General features: G+C 42.3%; 3 protein-coding genes and 1 long non-coding RNA gene across 15 annotated transcripts in view; 1 reads left to right on the plus strand and 3 right to left on the minus strand.

Annotated features, from left to right (window-relative positions):
* LOC106589847 (alpha-N-acetylgalactosaminide alpha-2,6-sialyltransferase 1) overlaps nt 1–3,425 on the minus strand; it is a 36,233-nt gene extending 32,808 nt beyond the window's left edge. Inside the window, exons 1-3 of the mRNA XM_045710076.1 lie at nt 3,150–3,425; nt 1,467–1,827; nt 1,207–1,372 (exon numbers count right to left, since the gene is read on the minus strand). Of these exons, the coding sequence (XP_045566032.1) occupies nt 1,207–1,372; nt 1,467–1,827; nt 3,150–3,406 (784 nt within the window). The 5' untranslated portion in view covers nt 3,407–3,425. The remainder of the gene's footprint in view (nt 1–1,206; nt 1,373–1,466; nt 1,828–3,149) is intronic.
* Nucleotides 1–24,378, plus strand: part of LOC106589844 (E3 ubiquitin ligase RNF157) — an 87,955-nt gene that overhangs the window by 34,421 nt on the left and 29,156 nt on the right. For 10 of the 11 annotated variants that reach the window (XM_014180243.2, XM_014180242.2, XM_014180238.2 and 7 more), the window contains exons 1-2: nt 17,521–18,509; nt 20,914–21,032. In XM_014180243.2, the coding sequence (XP_014035718.1) occupies nt 18,422–18,509; nt 20,914–21,032 (207 nt within the window). In that variant the 5' untranslated portion in view covers nt 17,521–18,421. Of the gene's footprint in view, nt 1–17,520; nt 18,510–20,913; nt 21,033–24,378 lie in introns of those variants that run through there. The other variant, XM_014180240.2, reaches the window with a different exon arrangement.
* LOC106589854 (uncharacterized) lies at nt 5,377–11,062 on the minus strand. The gene is made up of 2 exons (XR_006762538.1): nt 9,942–11,062; nt 5,377–8,636 (listed from the first exon to the last, which is right to left on the minus strand). It is a non-coding gene; the product is annotated as an uncharacterized lncRNA (long non-coding RNA).
* On the minus strand, nt 13,122–17,387 carry LOC106589849 (serine/arginine-rich splicing factor 2). Of its 2 annotated transcripts, XR_001324918.2 has the most exons (4): nt 16,828–17,387; nt 15,587–15,893; nt 14,282–14,378; nt 13,122–13,693 (listed from the first exon to the last, which is right to left on the minus strand). XR_001324918.2 is itself a non-coding variant. In XM_014180249.2 (3 exons), the coding sequence occupies exons 1-2, from the start codon at nt 17,187–17,189 to the stop codon at nt 15,620–15,622; spliced, it is 636 nt and encodes a 211-aa protein (XP_014035724.1). In that variant the 5' UTR covers nt 17,190–17,387; the 3' UTR covers nt 13,122–14,378; nt 15,587–15,619. The 2 variants fall into 2 exon arrangements, 1 of the variants encoding a protein (XP_014035724.1); XM_014180249.2 differs by having other exon boundaries at nt 13,122–14,378.

Here is a 24,378-nt window from a genome sequence, read left to right on the forward strand (position 1 = left end):
GTCACGGTTTCACAAAAAGAGCAAACCACGCCCCAAAGTATACGAATGAGTGGGCGCCCCTACATTTTAATTATCACTAAAAGATTAAATAACAATTTTCTGAATTGTAAAGAACCATTGAAGGGCTCGAATGGTTCTTTGAGTCATTATGGTTCCATATAGAACCAACGAATTGACACTCTCCTCAATCACTTATCACTGAGGAGAGAGGATGGAGGAGTTGAGCAGAGGACAGTCTTTTGGCCAAATGAGAATCTCCCAATAAGCCTCCATTTGCATGTGCATGCTGTCTTGGTTTGAGAAAACAACTGCTAATTGAATGATTGATTCATTGTTCTCATTGACGTTTCCTTTAAATCCTGTCTTTTCTAAGTTTGAAAGTGCAGCTAAGAGGAAAGTTTGCCATGTAGCTGTGGTCTAATGTTGTAAATTGCTGACTTAATTTTGAGATCAAAAAGTAATATTGAGAAGTAAAATGACTGTTTAGTTAGTGCTTCCCTCAACCATGCACCAGAATCTGTGTTTTGTTTTGCTTGATTAAATCATTGCGTTACCTTTGTCCTCCTTTTTGGCCAGTCTCAAAATTAAAGCTCAGTAATTCAATTTGCATTGACTATTGTGGAGATGGAAATAAGACTTGTGAAGTTGATGCATGTCTGGGAATTCATTATTCTGCCACTCAAACCCAAACTAAGAACCTGTTTGTAATGTGTGTTTGTTCCTAATGCTCTTATTTATACCTGGGGTAGCCGAGTATGGCAGTTCCACACATATTCCACTTGCTTTCTCACTTTTCTTGCTGTTTCTTGATTTATGCCATGTTCCTGATACTGCACACCCTTAGCCAATGTAGACCCAGCCTCTTTAATCATGCGTTACTGTGTACTAAAGGATGAAAGTTTGTCTTTGTGTCAAAAGTCTACATGGCTGAAGAGGGAGTTGGCCATGCGAGCTGCGCTGCCTGCCAAGGATTTTTTAAATTGTTTTAATTTAACCTTTATTTAACTAGGCAAGTCAGTTAAGAACAAATTCTTATTTACAATGATGGCCTACCACAGCCAAACCCGGACGACGCGGGCCAATTGTGCGCTGCCCTATGGGACTCCCAATCACAGCCGGTTGTGATACAGCCTGGATAGCTATACTCCTGGACACACACACACACCACACACACACACACACACACACACACACACACACACACACCTGTGTAGTTTGTGTATTCCATGAAGCCAAAGGGGTTATTGAAGTGAGCTAGCCTGTTCCACTCTGGCACGTTGAGTAGTTCACCGTGGAAGTACAACTGGATGTCTGGTATAAAGGCCTGCTTGAAGCCTGGGTCCTTGGAGTTCCTCAGAGACTGGGGACAGGCCTGGCACACACACACACACACACACAGTTTATTTGGGATGTTTGTTAATATTTGCAAATCCTTGACCCGTGACTGTCTAAAAACATAGGCTTACCGTCTGTCTCGGTTGCTTGTCCCGGATGTAAAGATCCTCAAAATCCCAGTCGGGATACTGCGCGAAGTCCTCTTTTTGCAGGGGGACCATGGGGGTCTCCTTGTGTGCAGACCTGGGTCCACTTGTTAATCCATTTGTCTGTTTTACGGTCTGTTTTAAAGTTGTTGGGTCAGTCGTCACGGAATGACTTTCTTCTTTGGTTGTGATCGCTGTCAAGTTACCAGCTGCAGTTTTCTTAGTTATATTCATATTTAAGTCCACATTGGAGGCATAGTGGAAGTTTTTCAACCATAGGAACGAGCTCCCCCTTCTAGATATGTCGTAGACAGCCACAATGTTTTCAGCACCGTAGGAACTGATCCTGGACCCAAGAATGATAGAAATACACAATGTGTGTTAATGGATTATTTAAATATGTCCTTAATTACTTTTGATGATTGATTTGAGAGTGCTAGAAAGCCTATACTTCATGAATGTGCCAAAAACATCTGTTGTATTTTTACTATAGGAGATGCCGTCTCCTAGGAAGTAGCTGTCATTTTTGAAAATTGCTGAATAAAAAAAATCATAGATGACATCATAGGGGGTTTTCTTATCTTTTTTAATACTTAACATCTTGTTCTTTTTTCTCTCACTTATACAGACACCTGTACATCCAGCACCATACCAGTGTCTGTATAAGTGGGGGGGAAACAAGGATGTTCTGCATTAAAAAAAGATAAGAAAACCCCCTATGATGTCAAAAAGTGGTGAAGTGTCCCTTTTAACTGGCCAATTTCAACAAGCTACAGACTATGGGGCAAATCCTAACTTCCACTGAAGTGGAATTTTCACTTAGTCATGCATTGATTAAAAAAAATTGGCTTAAGTGGAATCTAGAATTCAACCCTATAGAATTCAGACACACAATAATTACAATAAAAAAACAGCACTTCAGTGTTTTTTTATTTGTTTAAAAAAATATATGTTTTCAGTTAAAAACCAATTTCCCTTCCTGCTTCACAATTCTACCACTTTTCAATTATCAGAGCTTTTGGGGCATTATGATTCAAAATGATTATTATCCGTTTCCATAACACTTTACATCACTGCCTTTGTTACTATGTAAGTAAGTATAAATGTAATTACAGTGTAACAAGTATTGTAATTAATCATTTTTACACTTAAGTACATGGTAAGGTTAGGGTTACTGCAATTAGCTTACAGTGCAATCCCTTAAGAAAAAAATATTGCAGTTAGAATGCAATATAACATACCGCATCCAAAATAACCCTTTTTTATAGTCATTTTGCAGCTTGACTGTAGTTACAGTGAATTATTACTACAAGGAAGTTATTCTGCAATTACTGTGTCCAAAATACCAGAGTCCACTGCAGTTACAAAACTGAAATCTTTTTTGTAAGGGATTACAGTGTAAGACTGAATAGTCTGTGAATAACAACATGTAATTACACGGTAATAAGTGCACTGTAAACTGTTTTCTTAACTTGGATTTGGGTCAAATACCTGCAATGGGCACCAAATACAACAATTGCAACAAGAAAAAATATATTTTGGAGTTTTAGTTTTTTATTCTTGTTGTGAACGTTCCCCACAGTTTTTGAAGTACTAGCGGCTGAATACCGTCCTTTGACTAACTCAACAAGTCAAATATGTTGCCATTTGTTGGTGCAGAGTACATACCCGATGCTGTGTTCGGAGATATGTCCATACAGAAGCACATAGATCAGTGCGCACATGGCAACCACCAGCGCCAAGGACATAACTCTCCGGAATCGGGCTGTCATTTCCAAGAAAGATCTACCTAGGTACACTGAAGACGGACTATAGCAATATTTTTGAAAAAAAGTATTTGGTCGTGGTGGGATGCGCTGAACTGTTTTGCCTCTCTCCTGCCCTCTTGGCCACTTGCCAGGTTTCACGTGCCCGTCATGGGCCATGGTGCGTAACGATGGTAAATAACCCGATGCATCAAGCGGCCAGAAAATAGGTTGGTTGATATGCCTTTGTAATTTTATGTCTCAATCACTACTGTACTTCCGACCCCCAAGAGTGGTTCTCTAATTAAACTTAAAGTAATCTTTTTAATCGTTAATAATAATGTTTCGCAGTATTTAAAACGTTTATGGCTTTCAAAAGCAAAACATAACACATTACACAAAGCAAAGCACAATATAATTAATATAGGCCCGGCAGACAATTTGATTGGGATTAGGCTACTGTGTGACTAATTAACTAATAAACAGTGGTGGAAAAAGTACTCAATTGTCATACTTGAGTAAAAGTAAAGATACCTTAATAGAAAATGGCTCAAGTAAAAGTGAAAGTCACCCAGTAAAATACTACTTGAGTAAAAGCATTTGGTTTTAAATATACTAAAGTATCAAAAGTAAATATAATTGATAAAATATACTTAAGTATCAAAAGTACAAGTACAAGTATAAATCATTTCTAATTCCTTATATTAAGTAAAGCAGACAGCCACATTTTCTAGTTTTTATTTACTTACAGATAGCCAGGGGGCACACCCAGACATAAGTAAGATGCTGGCACTAAAACCACACTCAATGAGCTGTATACCGCCATAAGCAAACATGAAAACGCTCATCCAGAGGCAGCGCTCCTAGTGGCCGGGGACTTTAATGCAGGGAAACTTAAATCAGTTTTACTTCATTTCTATCAGCATGTTAAATGTGCAACCAGAAGGAAAAAAATTCTAAACCACCTTTACTCCACACACAGCGACGTGTACAAAGCTCTCCCTCACCCTCCATTTATATCTGACCATAATTCTGTCCTCCTGATTCCTGCTTACAAGCAAAAAGGATCCGCCCCTTTTTTCCCATTTTTGCCTAAAATGACATACCCAAATCTAACTGCCTTAAGGACCTGAAGCAAGGATAGGCATATTCTTGATACCATTTGAAAGGATGGTATTGTGGAAATGTGAAATTAATGTAGGAGAATATAAAACATTAGATCTGGTAAAAGATAATACATAGAAAAAAAGATGCGTTATTCTGTATTTTATTTGTACCATCTTTGAAATGCAAGAGAAAGGCCATAATGTATTATTCCAGCCCAGGCGCAATTTAGATTTTGGCCACTAGATGGCAGCAGTGTGTGTGTGCAAAGTTTTAGACTGATCCAATGGACCATTGCATTTCTGTTCAAAATTTTGTATCAAGACTGCCCAAATGTTCTTAATTGGTTTATTAAGAAATGTTCAAGTTCATAACTGTGCACTCTCCTCAAACAATAGCATGGTATTCTTCCACTATAATAGCTACTGTAAATTGGACAGTGCAGTCAGATTAACACAAATTTAAGTTTTCTGCCAATATCCAATATGTCTATGTCCTGGGAAATGTTCTTGTTACTTACAATCTCATACTAATCGCATTAGCCTACGTTAGCTCAACCGTCCTGCGGGGGACCCACCGATCCTGTAGAGGTTATTAAGTACTTTACACCACTAATAAATAAATGCATAGGCATGTGACATGTAAAGACATGTTAGGAGAAACATTTCAAATTCCAATAGCTTTGGCAACACATTTAACGTGTAAGCTCAATATAGCCTTATTGTAGATGCGTCTTATTGTCTTTGGAGAAGCTGTTGCCCAATCCTTCATGGAATGGATGGCTGATGTCATCGCCTTATCTGTTGCTTCTTCAAAACCAGTTTCAAACTTAGTGTAAAAAGTATGCAGTATGAATGCAGTAAGTATGCAACTCTGCCACAGCTTTGATTTCTGTCTGTAAATGAAAAGGTCTCTACAAATAAAATGTATTATTCATTATTATTATTATTACAGACATTTAGTCACAGATTACATTGCAAGCCACACATGTGCACACACAGGGGAGACGACAAAATCCAGAATTGACACAATGATGACGCCATTACTTGTATCAAATACAGTGTTTATTGCTTTGAATGGTATTTAAAAGTAATAAACAGCAGAAGCCGTGTTGAAGTATCTAACGTACATGTTTGTGTTCGCACCAATGATGTGTTTGTTCAAACAGAGGGGTCTAGAGGGAAAGGGTGCTCCATAGGAAAGGGTGAGATAAGGATACGGCCGAGGCAAGGCAAGGAATAGCTGAAAGGAGTAAGATCTGTCCAGATAAGTGTTTGATGTGAGGCTTGCTGAAACTGTTGGCTTTCATGGGTGTCTACGGTATAAGAACCTCAGATTTTACCAGACCAATCAAATCACTCAGGCCCAACTATCCAAAGCCTGATTAGCTATCACCTCAGAATCTTTAGAGAAGAGTATGTGCCTCAAAATAGAGTGGACCTTTGAAACAACACCCCCTTTGAAACCCAGTGGACCGTGTGAATGCACCTTGGTCTTGATTGTCAGTTTTATGTGGGATTAACATAGAGTAGAGTTTGGGAAAAGTAGAGTTAGACGTAGTACAGTCGACTGTGAGTAGACTAGGGGTTTAGATGGAGTAGAGTTGCTCCTCCATGTCTCCCTCTGACATCTCCCCAAACATCTCCTGGTTCTCCTTCAGCAGCTGGAAGATGGCTGCCAGCTGCTCCCGTTGCACCCTGGGAAAATCACAAAGGTTTACGAATCTGAGTGTCCACTCTGCTGCCCTCACCTGGCCAAGGAAAAAGATAAAACACATTGGGACAGGCTGGTTTATAAACGTCAATTCTGGTCTACATTCATGCACAGATGGTTAACGACAACTGGTTTATGATGAAAGTACAGAACCTAGGTCAGCAAAGCTAGATGATGGTACAGCCCAGACAGAAAAAGCTATACGGACACTACTTACTACTTACCTGCAAACTGACATTTCATTTCAGAATCGGTTAAAATTAGGTTACGTTTTAGATTTTGGTTATTTGTTTTGCAGGTCAGCAGTGTATTTATAGTCTCTCCCAGCACAGCCCAACTCAGCTAAGCGCAGCATGGAGAAACACAACCAACACAGAACAGTGAATATGGTGTGAGTAAAATGGCCAATTAATTGTTTAATTTTGATTAGCACACAAGCAAGCCAGTTGCAAACTAACTAGCAAAAAGAGTTTGGTGATGCAGTGTAGCACTCACTGGGGAATTGCTATCTGAGTTGTATTAAATGGGGGAAATGTCATCTGGCCTGCAGTCTGAGGTGATCACTAGAGACACACAGGTGACTGTTAGGTCCCAGTCAACACCTTTACCTACCATTGGGAAACACCTGATTTGTACTTAACACCTGGGAACCATGGCAATGGCCTCAGGGGAGCTGGGGAGATGGAGCAGGGAAGGGGAAGGGGCTGCGTCCATGTGGTGTTGTAGGGATGAAGGATATGGGACGGGTCCTTGAAGGCAGCAGTGTCTGCTGGTCTCTCGAGGAATGGAGTTGCGACATCTGGTATAAGTGTAAGGCCAGGGGACTAGATGGTAGGTTACTAGATGGTAGGTCACAAGATGATGGTAGGTCACTAGATGATGGTCGGTCACTAGATGATGGTAGGTCACTAGATGATGGTAGGTCACCAGATGATGGTAGGTCACTAGATGGTAGGACACTAGATGATGGTAGGTCACTAGATGGTGGTAGGTCACTAGATGGTGGTAGGTCGATAGATGATGGTTGGTCGATAGATGATGGTAGGTCACTAGACGATGGTAGGTCACTAGACGATGCTAGGTCACTACACGATGGTAGGTCACTAGATGATGGTAGGTCACTAGATGATGGTAGGTCACTACACGATGGTAGGTCACTAGATGATGGTAGGTCACTACACGATGGTAGGTCACTAGATGGTGGTAGGTCACTAGATGGTGGTAGGTCACTAGATGATGGTAAGCATGGCACATCCATCAGTTTTAGCATGGTCAGGCAATGACGACCCTAATGAATTAGGGCAAATCATATGTTCATACTTTACCATGCTTTTACTACAACCCCTGTCTGCCTGCATGTCTGTCTGTCTGTCCGATCGGCTTACAGAGAGGTAAAGTCAGTGGTGAACTCTACCCTGCAGAAATAGAGAGCAGGATACAGATGTTACAGACAGACACCAGGCCTGGGTGGGTCTCTGAATACAGATGTTACAGACAGACACCAGGCCTGGTTGAGTCTCTGAATACAAAGCCTGGGTTTCTGCTGGAGTAAAATGAAGCTGCCCTCCAACACTGATCCAAGGTCTGATTTGTGTTTCTCCCTCAACTCGTTGGGGGTTTTCCTTCTCTTTCTTTCTTTCACCTTGTTTTCGGAGCCCTGGTCAGTCCTAAGTTCCCAGTGGTGCCGTGGATAGAAGTAGCTGCTAAGCAAAATCACCTCACAGACAACACTCACTGACACACACTGACGCTTGGAGAAAGGGAGAGGGACTTTAAGGTAGCAGAGGACACTGGACAGGAGAGCATTATATACTGAGTTGGAAAGACTATTTACAATGGCCGTGTCTGAAATCTGTCTTGTCTACTACATCCGAAATCTACATACTGTGTACTAATCATACTACATAGTATTTAGAACATACTTTTTAGTAAAAATGTATGCAGTAAAGCAACAAAGATGAACATTCTAAGCTCATTCATACTGAGAAGGCGTCGTGTAATACAAAATGGCGCTTGTTCCCCGCCATTCGTTCATTTTGGTAGAGCGCATTCACTATTCGGATAATTAGCTGTTGTCAAACGCATGTGGGTCTCAAAATACTATTGTCTTCCTCAATAGTGTGCAGCTAATTCTACGAGATGAAAAGCTGAAATTACTATGACATCCTGTCCTTTAAAGTTTACTACATTTTCTAAATCTCACATCCTATAAAACATATTTTGGCATACCCAAAAAGCATACTATTTAGAACGCAAGTATGGCTATTCGGACATGGCCAGTTACTGCTGGTAAGCAGTGGCACTTAAATAAGTGGAAAGAAGAGGAGACTAGGAGAGGAAGCCACGTCAGAGTATTGAGATGCTGTCCAGTCCAGTACAGACCTCTGTTCCTTCTCCAGCTCTTCATCATCTCCATCTGTCTGGTCCGCAGCATCCTGGGGGCGTATTTCATGGGCGCATATTCTGCGTCCACTTCTTCCATATCTGCTAAGAGAAAAGACCACCCCTCAGGGAACTGTAGGTGACCAAAGTCACTTCATGGAATGTCCACCGGCGCTGAGGCAGGATTTGAGTTACAGCACTGTTGGCCAGACTGTCATTGATGATGAGAGAGAGGAAGAGAGAGATGGAAGGAGAAAGTGAGGTTGAGAAACATTGGACTCAGAGCCGGCTCCAGGCACAAGCAGCATAAGTGGTCTCTTAGGACCCCTGACCTTATGGCTTGGTTGTTGCTCTGACATGCACTGGGTCAACTGTGGGACCTTATATAGACATGTGTGTGTGCATTTCCAAATCATGTCCAATCAATGGAATTTACCACAAGTGGACTCCAATCAAGTTGTAGAAACTTCTCAAGGATGATCAATGGTAACAGGATGCACCTGAGCTCAATTTCGAGTCTCAGAGCAAAGGGTCTGAATACTTTTTTAAATACGTTATCTTTTATTTATTTTTTGCTAAATAAATTTTTTTTCTCGCTTTGTCATTATGGGGTATTGTGTGTAGATCGAGGAGGAAAACATTTTTTAAATCAATTTTAGAATAAGGCTGTAACGTAACAAAATGTGGAAAAAGGGAAAGGGTCTGAATACTTTCCGAATGCACCGTATGTTGTGATGCTGAGGTGATTTATGCCAGTCAAAGCTTGTTATGTAAATCAATTATTTCGCTCATGTTTTTGACTTCTCCCTTTATCTGCTAGGTGCTGATCTAGCACTTGACTGTCTGTCTGTCTCACCAAGTCTCCTCTACTCCTCACTATTTATCTTCTCCCACCATTGCTTTCCCTCTTTATCCCACTCTCTCAGAATGCTACTGACCTGACACCGGATTCTCCCCTTGTGTCACCTTGACACTCCCAAAGGCTTAGGTCCTCTCCCTTTCTCTTTCCCTCCCTTCAAGGTGCTGACACCTTAGTGTTTTTTCTCAGTATCTATGGTGATGCTTTAGTCAGTCAGACACAGTGGACTGGACTGCCACCCATCTTGCACTTCAGAAAATCATGCTGCAAGTAGCGTGTAGGCTACTAGCAGCATGGGCATGGCTAATTAAATTAGAGGTAGTCTACATGTGTGATGTATTGGCCACGGCTCTTGTAGCTTATCTGTGTGATCATGCTTCTACATCTGCATTGCTTGCTGTTTGGGGTTTTAGGCTGGGTTTCTGTACAGCACTTTGAGATATCAGCTGATGTAAGAAGGGCTTTATAAATACATTCGATTGATCATGTAATTTAGTTGGATGTGCAGCAAATATTTTCACATTGGTCCAAAAGCTGCCTATCATGCGCATTACCTGCAATACCTTCCGGACCAAGGTGAGAAACTGTGTATTCTGATACATCAATAATATAATTAAACATAATAGGATAGGCTACTCATACAGAACATTATTTTACCATGCCAGATTTCACATTTTCCTCGTGCGCGCCAGCGTGGATCCTAACTTCAGCAGCGTGGATCCCCTCCTCCCAAACTGTCCTCCTGTCCGCTGCCACCGGATCCGTTATCTTCCCCACGAATCGGCATTCACTGTCCTCCTCCGGTTTGTCCGCAGAGGTTAGCCCCGCTACTGTCCCCTGTTTCTCCGTAAGATTTACCGAGGGTCCTTATTTAACTAATCCAGCTTTCACCTCATCTCTCACGGACTGCGCCAAAGAGCCCTCATCCCCTGAGTGATCTGCTTTGGATGCTGCAAAGCCAGAGGACGAGTCAGCAGCAGTAGTATCGTTGTTACTGAACAATAGCAGGAAACGTGAAGAGAATAGGACATATAAAACTACATTCTATTGTTGTTGACTGACAGTGTGTAGAATATTCGAGTCAGCAAAAGATGATCTGCTTATCATATTGTCTTCTATTTTTGTCTGTAGACTCTACCGCTTAGCCTATACCGGAGAAATACCGTTAAATGAGCCTCTCCCCGGTATTCTCGCTCATGTGGTAGTCATTCTCAGTTTGCCTCCACGCGTCCGGATGGCTTTGTTGCTGTAATATTACCGATAACCGTGTCCTCTAGTGTAGCTCCGAGAATGTATGGTGCTTTCAAGTCAACTGGTAACTCGTACAAAACGTGGTCAAATCATGACGTCAGTGATTTTCTTTGGATGACCGTTCAAAACGATTTTACTCAGTCGGAGCTATTTCTTTCCGAGTTCCCAGTTGTCGTGGACGCACTGAAGACGGATGCATCCGAATTGCCTTTTTTTTTTTTAACGCGACAAAGGTTTTAGGGGAAATAGGTGCTTTGACCGCCGTGACACGGTTGGAAACTTTCCTTAATCGCTTTTGAGGCCGTTCTATTAACCTGATATGCGGTGCACAGGTCTATGGCCCGTTACAGTGAACCGGCAAAAGCAGTGAGAGGAGCGCACTTCTCAAACGGCCAATGCTATCCGGGGTCCTTGGGACGTCCCTACACTAAACCCTCACCTTAACCTTACCATTAACCGTTTTAAATGTCCACTTCAATGATGTAGGGACTTCCCAATGATCCCGGATAGCACTGACCCTTCTCAAATCTAACAATCTTCACAGCTCCAACCATGTTGTCAACAAGCACCGGAGTGGTACACACCCAATGCCAAGGGTGCGCAAAGCTGTCATCAAGGCAGTGATGACAGCTTAGTTAAGTCTGACTGACTAAAGCATCACCATAGATACTGAGAAAAAACACTAAGGTGTCAGCACCTTGAAGGGAGGGAAAGAGAAAGGGAGAGGACCTAAACCGTTGGGAGTGTCAAGGTGACACAAGGGGAGAATCCGGTGTCAGGTCAGTAGCATTCTGAGAGAGTGGGATAAAGAGGGAAAGCAATGGTGGGAGAAGAATCTCAAATAAAATATTTTCATTTGTTTAACACTTTTGGTTTCATGATCCCATGTGTTATTTCATAGTTTGTCTTCACTATTATTCTATAATGCAGAAAATAGTTTTAAAAAAAATAAGAAAATCCCTTGAATGAGGTATATCCAAACCTTTGACTGGAACTGTACATCTTTTCCATTAAATATATGTTCACATTTTCAAACTAGTTTTCATTAGGAAGGCAGATTTTTATTTTACTAGGCAAGTCAGTTAAGAACAAATTCTTATTTTCAATGACAGCCTAGGAATAGTGGGTTAACTGCCTTGTTCAGGGGCAGAACGACAGATTTTGACCTTGTCAGCTCGGGATTCGATCTTGCAACCTTTCTGTTACTAGTCCAACGCTCTAACGCTTAGGCTACCTGCCGCAGATGAAGTGTTATCAAAAGCAATGTATTTTTCACGTGAATACACAATCCTACTCATTACTCCACGTGCCTATGATGCTTTCAAGACAACTGGGGAAAAAACTAGGTTAAATCATATCAGTGATCTTCAGGTCACAAAGTTGGAGCTCAAGAAAGATTCCTGAGATTGACTTGGAATTCTGAGTTGTATGACTGCCCCCCAGTTCCCATGAATGCACTGAAGTCAGAGATTCTCTAAGTTCCCAGTTGTTTTGAACGTGGCAATATGTGGTTAGCTGATGTTAAATACCTATCCAGGCGTCGTAAGATCCGGCAGGCGTCAGCAATGCCTGGGCAGAGGAACATGACGTGGTTAGCTGTTACATAAAATACCCAAGGCGGTGCACGTTTGGTTTTTTGCCCTAACACTACACAGCTGAGATCTGTTAGGCGTCAGTGACGCCTGGACGCTTTAGGAAAGCTTGACCCTAGCAGCACCAAAACACAGGGACTGAGTATTGGGTGACCATTAGGTTGCAAGCTTCTCACTTACACGTAGCTCTTTCAGTGGACAGTGAGCATGGCATACTTTTGACTGAGAAAATACCCTATGGGTATAGAGCAGAGGGTTTGAAATTTGACTAAGGTCCAGAGCCTGCTCGTTTCCTGTTCTACATGATCATTCATTGCACCCACCTAGTGTGCCAGGTTGAAAGCACTGGATTATAAAGCAATGGCACTAACTGATGTCCTGATCTGTTTGAGTCGAGGGGTATGCAGTGGTTCTCAAACCTCTCCTCATAAACCAAGACGGTTCAGTTATGTTGTAGCCCCGATATTAGCTTACCAGGGTCACCTAGTCAAGAGCTTGATAATGAGTTGACAAGTAAAAATCAGGTGTGCTAGCGCTGGAATAGCTCAAATACATAGAACAGATGGAGGTCCCACAGGAAAGGTTTGAGAAGCAGTGTCAAGAACTGGCTTGTGCACAGTAAAGGAATGGGTCTCACAAATGTCTCTTACGTACATAAGAGGTCTGTAAACCTATAGACTTTGTGTTTAATGGAAGATGAGCAAAGAGGAGTGCTGATGCCCATAATAAAGCAGCCACATATTTGGTAAATATGGCCATCAGCTTCATTCAAGGTGTAACAATACATTCATTGACTAAACAATATTACAAACATGTTTTCCCCGTTTTCAGAAGTGTAGAATTGCTAAAACTGTAGTATGCCGTAACAACTCATGAGGAATCTAGTTTGAAAATCACTTAATAGGTATTGGCTAGCTGTGAAGGAGCCAAGTCACCATTACCGATGGGCTCAAGGGCTGTTAGGGCAGATCTCATAACAAAATAATGAATCAAATTATCCACAAATGTTTATTAGCATTCACCTAAAGCAGTTACAAGACATTTGGGAGGGTACACACAGATTCATTTGTTAAGCTAGTGGAATGCCCTTCATCAAACCCTCCACTATCGAGCCATAAGACCCTTCCATCAACAATGTACAACCAGCTCACAACAGAGGGACTAAACCAGTTGGAGGGGGGTTTGGGATAGCCTGGTGGAACATGCTTGATCGAACAAACGTTAAAACGCAGCGATCAGGCTGGTTCCACCAGGCTAGGGTTGGGATAGAGAGAATGGGAAAGAGGAGTGTATTTGTACATCAGGAATGGGAAGAGACCATATGAGAACAACACATGGGGAGAGATGGCGTGATCAGATCTACCACCACAGCTGTGATTGACTCTTACAAACCAGAACAAGGCAAACGGCAGCAGTAGCACCAAGACGAGCGCCGGGCGACAACTGCACCGGGCACTCACAGGGTACCGCAACACCCCCGCCAGCCACTGCACTGCCACCTCACCATCAGCACTGCATCGCACCTTAACAGCTAACCAGCAATACTCAACTGCTACACAACTGCGCCTAATGCACAAAAGATAACAAGAGAGGAGGGTTAGAATTCACAGGAAAGCAAACTTATAACAGAGAAACGGCAAGAAAAAAAAAAAAAAGGATCTTGTATACATACGTAATGCAAAAAAGTAAAATAGCCACTGATGGCAGGTTAACCAATTACATAACACGTAACATTCAATACAATATTGGCTTATTATTGTTCCTTTTCATTTCCCTCTACACATTACTGGTTTTGCTTAGAAAATAATGGAAAATATTTAGGGACTAGTCACTCTCCCTTTGCTAAAATCAACTCTGCAAAAGAAAAAAACACCGTTAACTCATTAAAAAAAACAGTCTGTAGAGAATAAAAGACTACTAAATAATTAGAAAAGCTGTAGCTACTTCACCATAAAATGTTTTATTAACAAGATCAAATCAAAATTGCAACAAACCAGCACTAACAATAAGACAAAATCCAGTATTCACCTCACAAAACCTATAAACATGTCCTCTACTCTAGTCATGGGAGTTACATTGCCTTGGTAAATATACAGTAGAGTCTTTCTGGGCAACTGAAACCAAATAAATCATTTTAGACCAAGTCGCAATAACCTTTTGGTCAGTATTCTGTGGGGCATAGAGAGGTGTCCACTGGCAGACTTATGATCTGGTTGGCGTCCGCAGAGAAGAAGTCTCCATCGTATCTCACCTGGAAAGAAAAAACAAGCTGTGTTGGTGGCGGTCAAATGATACGCTGCTAGTTTGAGAACAGTTGATTGTCTAGTTGTGTCAATCTAAAGTCAAATGTACAGATGGACCATTCCATCGAGGACTTGTCGGTTTGTTTTTAAATGGCGATTTAACATGTCAATTGTCCATGTTACTGGTATAGAACTGACCCTTTCCCTTGTGGGTAGGAAATAAGTTCCCAACAGCGTCAGTCCCGGTTGGTCGTCTTCACACTCCAAGGGCCCCCAACCCAAAGCTACCTCTCAATACCACAATGTTTTGTTTATTTTTTACTCAGGCATTTATTGGACAACAAACCTTGGGGTCCTCCCTCCTTCACCAGTGAGACCACAGACACAGCGGTACAGCCAGCAGAATTCTGTCTGTGGTCCTGTGAAAGTTCCGTACCTCACCACCACCTCACACCTCACCAACTGACAGCACGGACCACGCGTCGCCATTGACGACCTGCTCCATAGCAACCGCCATCGCACCCACCAACTCAGCAACAGGCAGGTCACATGGGCGGGTCGCGTCACACCACACTAACTGCTCTCACACTGCCATCTCTGCCACACCCCCACCTCTCTGTTTGACAAGAGGACCGCAGCTTGGAGGAGAGAATTCCACATTTAGGTAAACGAATGTTTGATTTTAGCACCCCGCCATAAATATAGCATCTCAAAAATAATAAGCCCATTTTATAAATATTGTAAACAATTTTAGCCTACTTTACTTCTGACCTTCCATGTAGATAAAATCCTAATGTTGGCTGATGTGTCAGTTTGATTGGATGTAAAACATTGGTAGACACCCACACACTTGAATAAAAGCATTCAAGTGTACACATATCCAGCTTTATTTCGTGACTTTACTTTTGTACCCTGCAACTGCATGTTACTTGATGTGTGCACTACGTTCTGAACTGGTTCTAAAACCTAGTTTACAATCGTACAGTTTCCCCTGCAACAACCCAGGGTCAGGATTCTGCAGTCTTGACTGGTACGCTGCAACGCTGGTGACTAAACAAGACTAAAATGTCACACTCAATATCAGAGACTGTCAAGGCTGCAGAAGACTGTCCAACTGCATCTGAACTTAAAACCTACCCTGTAGTCTCTCCTACACGAACCAAACCATCCTTACATATATGTGATGGTCACACCCCTTCTCCCCTTCCTTGTGTACCGTTTTAATGGCTCCAGGTTGGAGCTGATGTTACTAGGAGTCGGTTCCGTTGTCCTCGGGGGACTTGGGCCTGCTCTTGGACGTCGACCTGGATTTGGAGCCTCTGTTGGAAGCCGGGCTGCGGGAGCGGGACCTGGAAGCACCACGGGATCTCGATCGAGATGGGGACTTGCTCTTGCGGGGGGTGCGGGACTTAGAACGGGATCTAGAGTAGGAACGAGACCGGGAGCGGCTGTAGTCACGGCCACGGGAGCGGCTCCTGCTCCGGGAACGACTGCGTCTGCGCCGACGGGGGCTGGCCGAACGACTGGGGGGAGAAACATGGACAAATCTTTACCTAGAGAAATGAACTGCAACGCGGGTTAAACAAGTCCCTATCCTCTTGCAACTCACAAACTCAACTGAAAACATGGTACCTAGCTCTTTACAAAAAGTAAAACTACGTCGCTAGACAAAAACCCATGCATATGCTTAACTTCCCAGCCAGTTAGCTTTAGTTTAAAGTAGCGGTCCAGTGAAAAACAATTTCAATTTAAATAAAACACCCAGGTCGAAATGTATTGTTTAATTAAATAATTTAGTAATGACTCAAATTGCAATCATTTTAATTGGCAGTAAGAAACTGCTAGCCATTGGCTGCTAACAGCAGAGAACTGGTAACTAAGTCGCAAGCACAAACAGGGCCTCTAGTGGCGAAAGTAAGAACAGTCGAAATTGCAGTCAGGATTTATTTTTATTTTAGAGACATACGTTACTAAACCAAAATAAACCTAGCAGAGTATGTACATGATAAGTGCAGGAGACTACAAAATGTATAAAAATGTTGTAAGTGAATGCTGTAATTAAACAATTAACTAAGCAAATGAGGAAAAACCCATGTACATTAAGGAAATAGACACCTGGCTCAAATAAATGCCATCTCTAATAAACGCCTGTTGTTTTCAGTGATTTTAGCAAATAAACGCACGGGTTACTAATTTAAGTTTTACGGTACTTAATTACCTTTTTTTTAAGGAAAATTACTTCAAATATTACATAGAAATGTGCAAACACTGGACTTTAATCTTGGTTAACCCATAATTAAAAGGTGTAATTGCTCAACGTTTGTAACGTCGTTAGATCTGTACAACAAAAGATTAGCTTTGACTGAACTTGGCCAGTTACGTCATCGTTGCTGTAGTTACTAACAATTGCTAGTTAGGATGTTTTTTTTAAATTCAAACTGAACATCAATAACTTACCTCCTGCTCCTGCGACCGTAGCCTCCGTGCCTCCTTGGGGGTCCACCGCCGCCTCGGCGCCCGAAGTGAGAGTCTGGTGGACGGCCATAGCGCGCCATCTGGACTCGCAGTTCCCGCCCGTCAAGCAAGGCCCCGTCCATCGCGTCCATTGCGTCTTCAGCGTCGCGGTTATCGTGGAACCGCACGAAAGCGAACCCGCGGCTCTCCTTGGTGTACCGATCGCGGGGGATGTAAACGTCTCCCACCCGGCCGTACTTCTCGAAAACTCGTCGTAGTGTCTCAGGAGAGGTTCGGTAGGTGAGATTGTCCACTTTGAGCGAGGTCATACCCTCGACATCGGGCGGGGGCCTTCCGTAGCTCATCTCTGCTCCTCAATATGAAACAGCCAGACGATTAAAAATCGAAAACAGACAATTTGGGACTTGTTTTCCGATGAAAATCGTTTTTTTTGTTGTTGTGAAATTCGATGTTGTTTTGCCGATTTCCAGGTCTACCTCACACACCGTTCTCTCAACTCGTTGCACGTGAAATGGCGGCGCCAGAGCTTCCTTTTTCTGTGTGTGCGGGTTCAGAACTACTCCCAGTGCGGTACAGCGCCCCATACAGGACTGGAGTAGTACAACACTTAACGCTCACTGATCATGTCAAGGTGGAAATAGCAACATTGTTCAAGTGTATTTTACGCCTGCTACGTTAGGTTATACAAAACAAAAACATACAGTTTGCACATTATAGGCTGCAACGCTGTAGCTATCTAGCCAACGTGGTATGTTATCAGTTTCTCATATTGTTTTATCACTGTTCAGTTCAGATACAAGCCTATACTTGCCAAATTGCCTATCAATAATTATCCGTGTAGCCTAAATTCTCTATTTCAGTCCAAATTTCAAAGACCCATTTTAATTTTATAGATATAATTACGCAGCTCTGCATGTCGTTGTAACAGTCACTATACATTGAATTATTAAGCCATCATCTGCTGCAGCATTGCAGTGATTCGTTCCCACATTTGGGGAAGGTCACGTTATAGCGAACCGGGAGCTGCCTGCCTGCTGAATTGTACTGCGCAAAACCCATAGTCCGGATTTGTGCCTGACGTCATGGGTAGCCACCATTAGATTCGTTCTTTGACAGTTGGAGCACCGAGAGTCCAAGCACAGATAGCCATCAGCATCCCCGCACGGCCTTGCAAACGGGAGAGAACAAACAGAAAAGATGTCGAGTGGACCGTTATACGGCGCTACATAGGGAGAGACCTCGTTTTCCTCCTCAAAGCGGCCCCGAAAAGCGCTGCAGTGGAGAGGAGAATGCGTCGCTAAGTGAATGGATACATAGCTTTGCTGTTAAAGGGACGCAGTTGTTGCTTTTCTGCCTCTACACAAACAGTGACAGTCCCACGGGGCTTTGGATAAAGCAGCAATAACAACAACTAATCCCCAGAACGAGCACAACAACTAGGCTACGTCTGATACCGGCAGGGAACCAAGGACATAAACCAAGAATAACAATGGAAACGGCAGACAATAGAGATTTTTGAGAATAGCGAATGTTTTCTTGGTATGTACGTTAATTTCAGCTTTAATTTTCTGTGGAAATGGGAGCTTTGACCAGCAGACAAAATGCAGGAGTGGAAGAGGTCGATATACCGTCCAACTCGGTGTACCGCTATCCACCGAAATCTGGTAAGTGGTGCCAGTGCCTCATAGGCGACAGCACACTCATGAATAGGACCGAACCTAGCCTGGAAACCCCACATTGAATTCTATGTCAGGCATAAATGAGTTTACCAGGATAGTTTCCTGTCATGAGTTGTACAAGCCAGATTGTTGAATATAATTATATTTTAAAGGCCCGTTGCAGTCAAAAACATGATTTTTCTCGTGTTTTATATACATTTCCATAATATGAGGTAGGAATAATAAGGTGAAATTGTGAACATGATGATATACCCTTTGTGGTGTAAGAGCTGTTTGAAAATACCGCCTGAAATTTCAACCTGTTTTGGTGGGATGGAGTTTTGGCCTTCCATGGTTAAATCACCATGTGTTAAATTCACTAATAGACCAGTAAGAAAGAGAGTTCCAAACCTGTCTGCCAATAATATCTAATTTTCAGTTTTCCCCTCCCCTCTCAGACCACTCCCCAAATTCTTGCTTGAGAAATTGCTCTTGCTAAGAAGCTCTTTTTGTTTGTTTTTGACCATTTTAGTTGAGACCAATCATAGTAAGGTACTTAATTGTTACCTAGACAATATTTTATATTAAAGCGTCCACTTACATTTTTCAAATGACTGATTTAAAATCTGTTTATTTATGGCCCTGTAAATCGAACCCTGCCCTTATGCCAGGTTGAAGATACAACATGAGAGGTAACAGATGTGTGTGTGGAGGACGGTTGATATCCAAGGACACACAGACAGCCAGTGTAACTAGACTCCCTGCCTGCCATTCTACTGCATCTGAATCTCTGGCAGCAGGTCCTTTAGATTATGTAGTGGAGTGTGTCTGGCTGCAGGTCCTTAGATTATGTAGAGGAGTGTGTCTGGCTTTGTCACTGGTTATGTTAAAAAAAGGGCACCCTTCTTAACTGCGCTACTTCTGACCAGGGCCCATCGTTCACTATGGGTATAGGGTGCCATTCCAGACTCAAACCCTGTTTCTGGCTATCCTTATAGTGCAAAGGGAAAGGATCACTGCCGCTACCTCGCTCTCCAACTAAGGTGCATAAATTTAAGCACAAACTGAAGAAGAGTGGCTATTCAGCAACACTTGGAGGACAATGAAATTAAATAAATAAATAAAAAATCTTTATTGTTAATACCCATCCTCCCAAATGATCTGCATTCAGTTTGGATTCTCATACGCATACTTTCATCCAGCGGCGCAAATTTGGTTTTAGAAGTGGGAGGGACATCATTTTTATAATATTTTTTAAAATCCAGCTGGATAAACACTCCAAAACAGTTTACCTGACCGCTTGGAGGCATCAACATGGTCCTAAAGCACACCGTTGCCTCCTTTTGTATCACATTCCAATGATAAAACTGGGGGGGGACAATGTCCCCCCCGTCCCCAGTGAAAGTTGCGCCCCTGCTTTCACCTATCCAGTCATGACAGATCAGTCATTGCAGTTAAGAAGAGAGAATTGTTTTTGTTTTTTTAAGAAAGTGGTATAAGACTGTGTTAGCATGCTGAGCTAAAGCGTATGAATTAGCCTAGGGAGCTAGTACAAGCCTTAAGGTCTAAGGCAAGGTGGCTCATCACTTGAGCGTTGTTCACCGAACCACTTCCATCACCGTTACTGAGTAGCTATGGCCTGGCCTGGGATCTCTACTTGGATTGCTCAGCTTCGTGTGTGTGTGTGTGTGTGTGTGTGTGTGTGTGTGTGTGTGTGTGTGTGTGTGTGTGTGTGTGTGTGTGTGTGTGTGTGTGTGTGTGTGTGCAGAAATACACACAGTGGGCATTCAAGGGCAGTTGATAGGCTTACATTCCCTACAGCTGATTATAATTTGAATGGTATCTGGCTGTCTGCCTTTCTATGACCCTTTCAAAACATACATTCTAATTATTTCTCCACCAGGCAGTGTCACAGAAAAGGTGTTTTGTTCCTTATCAGAATCATCTATTTATTTTTATTTCTGAGTTGAAAAACACAAAGTGCTTTTACAAGCACTGCTTGGGGGGTGGAAACAGCCAGAACAGCTACGTTGATTCAGACCAGCCAACCCTAGTCTGCAGTTTACCAGACATTACTTTACTGTGTAGAGAGACACTCGAGGTAGAAGTTGCCCCCCCTAACCACAGATCTAGGATCAGTTACATTACCTCAAACCGTAATCTTAGCAAATAGGGGGACAAAGACATTTCCGATATAAAATCAGTGCTCAGAGGCAATGTCTACTGTACCTATTCCCTATCTGTTTCTCCCCCCATTGGCTAAGATTAGAACCAGGGTTGGAACACCTTGTCCTAGCTCGGTGAGCTCCTTTAACTGTCCTCTGTTCAAGTAAAAGGGGAGAAACCTAATTGGGCTATAGTGTTTGTATTGCGATCAGGTTTGCTCACTCCCTCTTCTTGTTCCCTACAGGAAGCTACTTTGCCAACCACTTCATCATGGGCGGGGAGAAGTTTGACTCCACCCACCCCGAGGGATACCTATTCGGAGAGAACACCGACCTCAACTTCCTGGGAATCAGACCAGTGGCGGTACTGCTTCTCACACTAAACTAAATTACACTAAACCTGGGTTCAAATACTATTTACTATTTAAGGTATTTAAATTACTTTCAAAGACATTTGGAAGTAAGTATTCACATATTTTTTTATTTTAAAAGGCAAGTTGTTGAATATTGGAATGTATTTAGAAATACACTTGGCAATACACTCCCATGCATTTAACTCAGGTATTTGAAATCCTTGCCGTTTTTCTCTCTCGCTGTTCTTCTCTCTCTCTCTCTGTGTTTTGCTCTCTCTACATTTGAGTCATTTAGCAGAAGCTTTTATCCAGAGTGACTTACAGTAGTGAGTGCATACATTTTCGTATTGGTCTCCTGTGAGAATCAAACCCACAAACCTGGCATTGCAAGCACCATGCTCTACCAACTGAGCTACACAGAATATCTCTATCTCTGTCTCTCTATTTCTCTGTCTCTCTGTCTCTCTCAAATTCCGTTATATAAGCCATCCTGCCCTCTCTAAGCAGATGGCAATGTAGAGCCACATATCTCTTCCCCACTCACTACATCTCTCTCCTCTCTCCCAGAGTTGTTAACTGTGATCTGCAGCACAGGTCTAGTGCATTTGAAATGAAATTGACCCCTACTCTGGATTTGTACAGCTGTGTGTGTGTGTACGTGCGTGCGACTGGAAGTACACAGGCCTGTGATGTTGGGGATTTAGACAGCAGCTTACTGCTGTAATTATGGTTGGAAAAGGATAGTATATTACTGGAAACTTTCAAAGTTTACCAGTAAACTAGCAGAATTTTGCTATCTTTCAAGGATTTGAAGTAATCTCACAAGACATGTAGTGGCCCTTTTGGGTATTTTAGATTATCACAGATATTTGTAATTATCTCTGGCCCTCTGTGTGGCCTTATCACATGTCAATTATATCACATCATTAAATAACATAATTTAAAAATAAACAAATAGAATGACAAAGCTTTAAAACATGATCTTAAATATAAACCATAAAGTAAATGAATACCATTGGTGTTTAATATGAGCATTTCAGCATAATATCCTTTTTTTACGCACTTGTATTTATTTGACTAAAACTATGTATTTGTTATCAATGTTTTGTGGTCAAACTGGTGGCAGTTGTGAAGAAAAGTCAATAGTTGGAGAAGTTGAAGAGTTAATTGAAAATAATGCCATTGTTGATTTAGATGTTTTTTTCATTAATTAGGCTCTTTTCTCTTGAACCATATGGTCTATCTACTAGAAAGTCATGGACAATATGGACACATACAGTTGAAGTCTGAAGTTTACATACACCTTAGCCAAATACATTTAAACTCAGTTTTTCACAGTTCCTGACATTTAATCCTAGTAAAAATTCCCTGTCTTAGGTCAGTTAGGATCACCATTTTTTTTTAAGCATGTGAAATGTTAGAATAATAGTAGAGAGTGATTTATTTCAGCTTTTATTTCTTTCATTACATTCCCAGTGGGTCAGAAGTTTACATACACTCAATTAGTATTTAGTAGCATTGCCTTTAAATTGTTTAACTTGGGTCAAACGTTTCGGGTAGCCTTCCACAAGCTACCCACAATAAGTTGGGTAATTTTGGCCCATTCCTCCTGACAGAGTTGGTGTAACTGAGTCAGGTTTGTAGGCCTCATTGCTCGATATATATCTCGATGATCATTAAGGCCAAACAGTTCTATTTTTGTTGCATCAGACCAGAGGACATTTCTCCAAAAAGTACGGTCTTTGTCCCCATGTGCAGTTGCAAACCGTAGTCTGGCTTTTTTATGGCGGTTTTGAAGCAGTGGCTTCTTCGTTGCTGAGCGGCCTTTCAGGTTATGTCGATATAGGACTCGTTTTACTGTGGATATAGATACTTTTGTGCCTGTTTCCTCCAGCATCTTCACAAGGTGATATTAAAATGGCGCCGGAAGAAATGGCAGCAGTTTTATGGGCGCCCAACCAATTGTGCTATTATGTGGGTTTTTTTCACGTTATTTGTAACTTATTTTGTACATAATGTTTCTGCCACCGTATCTTACGGCAAAAAAGAGCTTCTGGATATCAGGACAGTGATCACTCACCTCGAATTAGACAAATATTTTTTTCTACAACAAGGAGGACGCACAGGACATTCTCCAAACACCCGGCAGGGCCAACAGCCCCGTTATTTGCAAGAGGAAGCGACGCAGGTACAGAGGACAAAGAGCCAGATGCCTCGCCAGGACCCGGAGAAGGCGAGTGGGAAAGCTGCTGTTACCGTCAATACTACTCGCCAACGTTCAATCATTGGACAATAAATTAGACGAGGTACGATCACGAATATCCTACCAACGGGACATCAAAAACTGTAATATCTTATGTTTCACAGAATCGTGGCTGAATGATGACATGGATATTCAGATAGCGGGATATACGCTGCACCGGCAAGATAGAACAGCACACTCCGGTAAGACGAGAGGGGGCGGTCTGTGCATATTTGTGAACAACAGCTGGTGCACAAAATCTAAAGAAGTCTCTAGATTTTGCTCGCCTGAAGTAGAGTATATTGTGATAAATTGCAGGCCACACTACTTGCCTAAAGAGTTTTCAGCTATACTTTTCGTGGCTGTTTATTTACCACCACAGACAGATGCTGGCACTAAGACCACACTCAGTCAGCTGTATAAGGAAATTAGCAAACAGGAAACCACTCACCCAGAGGCGGCGCTCCTTGTGGCCGGATACTTTAATTCAGGGAAACTTAAATCAGTTCTAGCAAATTTCTATCAATATGTTAAATGTGCAACCAGAGGGAAAAAAATTCTACATCACCAGTACTCCACACACAGAGACGTGTACAAAGCTCTCCCTCGCCCTCCATTTTGTAAATCCGACCACAACTCTATCCTCCTGATTCCTGCTTACAAGCAAAAATTAAAGCAGGAAGCACCAGTGACTCGATCTATAAAAAAGTGGTCAGATGAAGCAGATGCTACACTACAGGACTTTTTTGCTATCACAGACTGGAACATGATTCTTCCGATGGCATTGAGGAGTACACCACATCAGTCACTGGCTTTATCAATAAGTGCATCGAGAACGTCGTCCCCACCAGAAGCCATGGATTACAGGCAACATTCGCACTGAGCTAAAGGGTAGACCTGCCGCTTTCAAGGTGCGGGACTCTAAACCGGAAACTTACAAGAATTCCTGCTATGCCCTGCGACGAACCATCAAACAGGCAAAGCGTCAATACAGGGCTAAGATTGAATCACACTACATGGGCTCCCACGCTCGTCTTATGTGGCAGGGCTTGCAAACTATTACAGACTACAAAGGGAAGCACAGCCGTGAGCTGCCCAGTGACACGAGCCTACCA

The sequence above is a fragment of the Salmo salar genome, chromosome ssa28 (assembly GCF_905237065.1).
Source record: "Salmo salar chromosome ssa28, Ssal_v3.1, whole genome shotgun sequence".
NCBI classification, from domain to species: domain Eukaryota; kingdom Metazoa; phylum Chordata; class Actinopteri; order Salmoniformes; family Salmonidae; genus Salmo; species Salmo salar.